This window comes from Sinocyclocheilus anshuiensis, unplaced genomic scaffold (assembly GCF_001515605.1).
Source record: "Sinocyclocheilus anshuiensis isolate Anshui unplaced genomic scaffold, SAMN03320099.WGS_v1.1 scaffold86, whole genome shotgun sequence".
In the NCBI taxonomy this organism is placed as follows: domain Eukaryota; kingdom Metazoa; phylum Chordata; class Actinopteri; order Cypriniformes; family Cyprinidae; genus Sinocyclocheilus; species Sinocyclocheilus anshuiensis.
Genome location: NW_015547662.1, coordinates 2,827,237 through 2,831,733, shown reverse-complemented (window position 1 = coordinate 2,831,733; position 4,497 = coordinate 2,827,237). Strand labels below are relative to the sequence as shown.

The 4,497-nt window shown below is 37.0% G+C and overlaps 2 protein-coding genes and 1 non-coding gene across 5 annotated transcripts in view; 1 reads left to right on the top strand and 2 right to left on the bottom strand.

Moving 5' to 3' along the window:
* LOC107702357 (tyrosine-protein phosphatase non-receptor type 9-like) overlaps positions 1-2,511 on the bottom strand; it is a 19,859-nt gene extending 17,348 nt beyond the window's left edge. For 2 of the 3 annotated variants that reach the window (XR_001635754.1, XM_016504649.1), the window contains exon 1: positions 2,411-2,511. Coding sequence is in view for 1 of the 3 variants with exons in the window: in XM_016504649.1 (XP_016360135.1) it covers positions 2,411-2,443 (33 nt within the window). In the remaining 2 variants the exon portion in view is untranslated. The other variant, XM_016504650.1, reaches the window with a different exon arrangement.
* A 790-nt stretch (positions 2,512-3,301) lies between these two features.
* Positions 3,302-3,375, top strand: trnai-aau (transfer RNA isoleucine (anticodon AAU)). The gene has a single exon. It is a non-coding gene; the product is annotated as a tRNA-Ile (tRNA).
* A 740-nt stretch (positions 3,376-4,115) lies between these two features.
* The window catches only part of LOC107702358 (exosome complex component RRP45-like), a 10,832-nt gene continuing 10,450 nt past the window's right edge, over positions 4,116-4,497 (bottom strand). Inside the window, exons 11-12 of the mRNA XM_016504651.1 lie at positions 4,359-4,422; positions 4,116-4,251 (exon numbers count right to left, since the gene is read on the bottom strand). Coding sequence (XP_016360137.1) covers positions 4,221-4,251; positions 4,359-4,422 — 95 coding nt within the window. The 3' untranslated portion in view covers positions 4,116-4,220. The remainder of the gene's footprint in view (positions 4,252-4,358; positions 4,423-4,497) is intronic.

The window sequence follows — 4,497 nt, the reverse complement described above, 5'->3', positions numbered from 1 at the left end:
TCTTGCTGTCTGACTCACACCTGAAGCGCGCGCACAAGCCGCATCTCGCACAGCGTATCTTCAGTTCTGCCGCACTCGTGCAAAGCGTGCGCACACAGACAGAGAGACGCGTTTCAGAGGGCGCGCGAACACCGAGTTGATTCGTCTTTCGCATCTCCTCCTCATGTTTGAACAGACACATACACACAGAATTATGTCAATAGTACCCGTCTCAACGATCATTCTTGTAAACGCAATCAGTTATGTTTTAAATGAATGTAAACAGCTGAGAAAAAAATCGGACGTGTATCATTATACTGGATCCGTGCAGTCGGATTTAAAGTGACAGCAGCCTATAAATACGTGCTGCTGAATATGTCACTAATGTTAATCAAAACAGTTATAACAAAGATTAATCTAAATTTAATTCATACAGTGAACACAATGCAGTGTTATTTTACACTTAATTATTACATTTCTGTACCTGAATACTATTTATTTTATCTATGCTTGTAAACTGTGTATTTGTTCTTTTCCCCCCTTTTTTTTCTTTTGTTTTACTGACTGTTCACTTGCCTTTAATCATGTTTGAACTTTCTCAGACTATACGTACTTAAAGTACTTAAGGTGTATGGAAAGCAAAGGATATAAAATTTAAAATTAGTGTCATTCATTTTTTTGTCATTCACATTGATGTTAAAATTACATTTTTTGACATTACTTTTTTTAAATAGATTTTTCACACTTTAAGCAATATCGTATTGCATATCAAATATCGCATTTTTTAACAAGGTATCGCGTATCGCATTTTTTTTCAATATCGCACAACCCTAATAAATATAAATAAAACTTTTATTTAATTTAAATAAAAGTTATATTAAAACATATGAATGATTTCTGAAGGATCGGGTGAAAGTGAAAACTAGCAACAAATAACATTTTAAACTATAAAATGTGACGACACATATGCTGATGTGATGACACTCAACTCTACTTCTCATTCCAACCAGATGATCCAACGGTAGACATCTCTGGCTGGATGAAGGACCACCACCTTCAACCATCCCAAAGAGGCATGAAATCACTCTCACGGACCTTTACCTGGACTGTTCCAAGCTGGTGGAACGACTTGCCTATCGCAATTCGAGCAGCTGAGTCTTTGGCCATCTTCAAAAAATGTCTAAAGAGACATCTTTTTCGTCAGCACTCGACTAATTAATGCTAACATTTTCTTATTCTATTTGTCTCTTTTTCTGTAGAAAAAAAACCTGGTATGTGTACTGTGCTAGACTAACTGAGACTTGTTACAGCACTTGTACTGTATACTGTTGCCCTCCTATTGGTCTGAATTGCTTCTATTTGCTCTTCTCATTTGTAAGTCTGCTAAATGATTAAATGTAAATGTAAATAATAAAACCGCAACAGTCATTTTAAACAACAACATCTCACGTTACTGTTTTAATTTGCATTTGCGATCAAACTTTTTGATCACAATCATTTTTGACTCTGTCACATCTAGGCTATATTAACATTACACTGGCCATCCCACTCTCTATTTCTATATATTTCCAGTCCCTATATCGGTTGACCACTAGTTAATGTACCAGACGATCTACAGTACATTGCTCTCATTTACCCGCCTTTCCAAAGGGTTTCCATAAGCAAAACCAAAACACTATTGCAATACCCCAAGATGACAGACACCACTCAGTCAAATGCGTGTGCAGAAGCAGGATAATCTGACTGCGCACCGTGCTGACAGACGTTATGCTACACTCATATTGCACAGTTTCCTCAACGATTCGGAACAAATGGCACCTCCAGCACTAGATATGAGTGTTCAACACGGTGAGACAGACAGAAGTGAGAGCTGTCTCACATTTTCCAGCACTTCAGACACCCGGCTCGCTCTGTTATTTAGCAACGTCGACATGGAGATTCATATATGCCCACACATGACAGGGGGCAGCGATGCAGATTTGTTATAATATATTTTATTTAATGCAGTCATGCTGTAATAATATTAATGTGAACAGACCGCGAGTCACATTCGCGTTGTATGCCAATATACTGCTAACTTAGCTGGTTCTCAGTCCAACACACGTAAGAGTCATTTTATAATACCATATACAAGTTTCATAAAATTCTAGAATCATACCGGTCAATAAACATGTATTAAACAGTTATAAATGTGCATTATTCTGTAGAGCGTCGCTAGCTCGCTAACACGGCTAGCATTTACCTCAGCTAACGTTACCTCAAAAACAGCCACAGGGCCGTGATTCTCATCAACTTCCTTGTTAATAAATAATTATGAACTATATTAAGCGACGTATCATCTTAATACATGCTACAGAGGAGCTGTTGGCGACTCAGCTTGAAACTCCACGGAATCCACGAAGGGCTTAATGGAAATATGTAGGTATCTTACCACCTCCTCTTGAGTTGTCAGGGCTTCCGCCATCTTGAAGCCTGAGCAGCAACGTCTACGGGCGCGCCCTCTCAGCTGTCGGGAACTTTTGTTTTTCTTCTTTTTTTCGTTTTTTTATTTTATTTGAAGTATAACAAAAAATGACAAGTTTGCAGAACAAATTGGCATATACAACTTACATTCAAGGACATCAGTTTTAAGAGGGGCTTAGACTTATACAGAATACAAAAAAACATGCATTCTTTAAACCATCTATATTAATAAATATAGATTAAACACGGGATAACAAAAAAACATTATAATAAATTATATTTATCAAATAAATCTAACAAGATTCCAGCTTTTTTATTTTTGACAAAGTTTTTGAGTATTGTCTCAAATAATTCTTAAATACTATAAACATGGGGGGGGGTGATTAAAAAAAAATCTACATTTGAGAATAAAATTCTTCGCTAACAAAAGTAAAACATTAATCAACAAACCTTTTTTACCACCTTCTTCATAGTTTCCATACTTAATATCTATAAAGGACAGGTTCAGTTCAACCACATTTCCCTCTTTTAACCATAATTGCACTTTGTCCCAGAAGACACTAGAATATTTACAAGCAAAAAAAAAAAATTCTCTGTATTATCTGGAGATGTTACAAAATTTACATAATATAATTTAAAAATGAAATCTAACCCTTAGAAACTCTCCAGACGGGTAAATATCATAAAATGGCGCGCATGCGTAGTAACGAGTTCAACCATGCTTGGAAGTTAGTACACACGATATTTATGGACTTTAGTAAGTAGGTAGGAGGACAATAGACTGGAGGCAGTATACGCTCCAGAAATCTGTGATCATAACTTAGTTTGTGACCTCATTTATCCATTACAAATCGCAGGTGGCCGGTTAGCTCAGTTGGTTAGAGCGTGGTGCTAATAACGCCAAGGTCGCGGGTTCGATACCCGTACTGGCCAGAAATACATTTATGAATCTACAAGTGAATGGTTATTATTTAATGTGTGGAAGCTCTTAACAAATCTTATGTCTGAACGTGTAATTCTGTTCAATTACATGGTTAGAAGCTTTAACCTACCTGTTTAAAGCAGTAAGCCATTTCTGAGAAACACTTGATATTTGAAATCACTAAAGCAAACACCTCCATACCCACAAGGATCACACCTCTATCTTGATAGCTCCAGAACATGGCGATAGGCTAGAAGTGTGTTTTGGTGCTCGGTGTTTCTGAGAAATCGTTTACTGCACCTTTAAGTTACTTCACATTTACTATGGCTGTGTCCGAAATCACATACTCTCGAGTAGGTACTTTTTTGATGAAGTGATTACTTTGCAACCACAAAAAGAGTATGTTCTGTATAGTACAAATGTGTGTAGTATGAGTGTAATCTGGACGTACTACATTCGCCATGTCGTCATTGTTACGTGACTTAGTACCAGCATCAGTTGTGTCAAGTCATTGCCATTCACAAATCCTCTTCCGTGGCCTCAAGGGATAGTAAAGTGTCCATCGAATGCACACTTCAGAATCACACTGGAAGTAATAAGTCATCCGGGTACTTTTTGCCTACTCTTTTATGAGTACTGTCATACTTCTTTTGTCACATACTGTTTTTCGCCTAGTATATAGTAAGGAAGTATGTGATTTCAGATGCAGCCAATAACTTTTCTTTAGTAAGTCGAAAAACAAAGAATTCCATATTTTCACATTTAAGTTTATTTTATAGTACAAAAAAGAACAAATAGTGTCCAGCGGTATGGGAGTCTGATATATGATCGTCTCTATCCTCTGCAGCGCCAAAGTTCATTTTTGTTTAGAAGTCTTCGTGGATTTCCTTAAAAAAGGAATATATTTGGTTATATCACATTGCATAATGATTCATGTGGTTAGGTTGCACATTTATGAGTGAGATAAAAGGACAGATTTAATGACTTTACTCACTGGGCTTCTTCATGAAGAATGACAACTTCCTCCTCTTCGCTGTCTGAGATTACCATCACTTCATCTGTGTACACACACACACACACACACACACACACACACACACACATACACACACACACACACACACGGAGCAGTG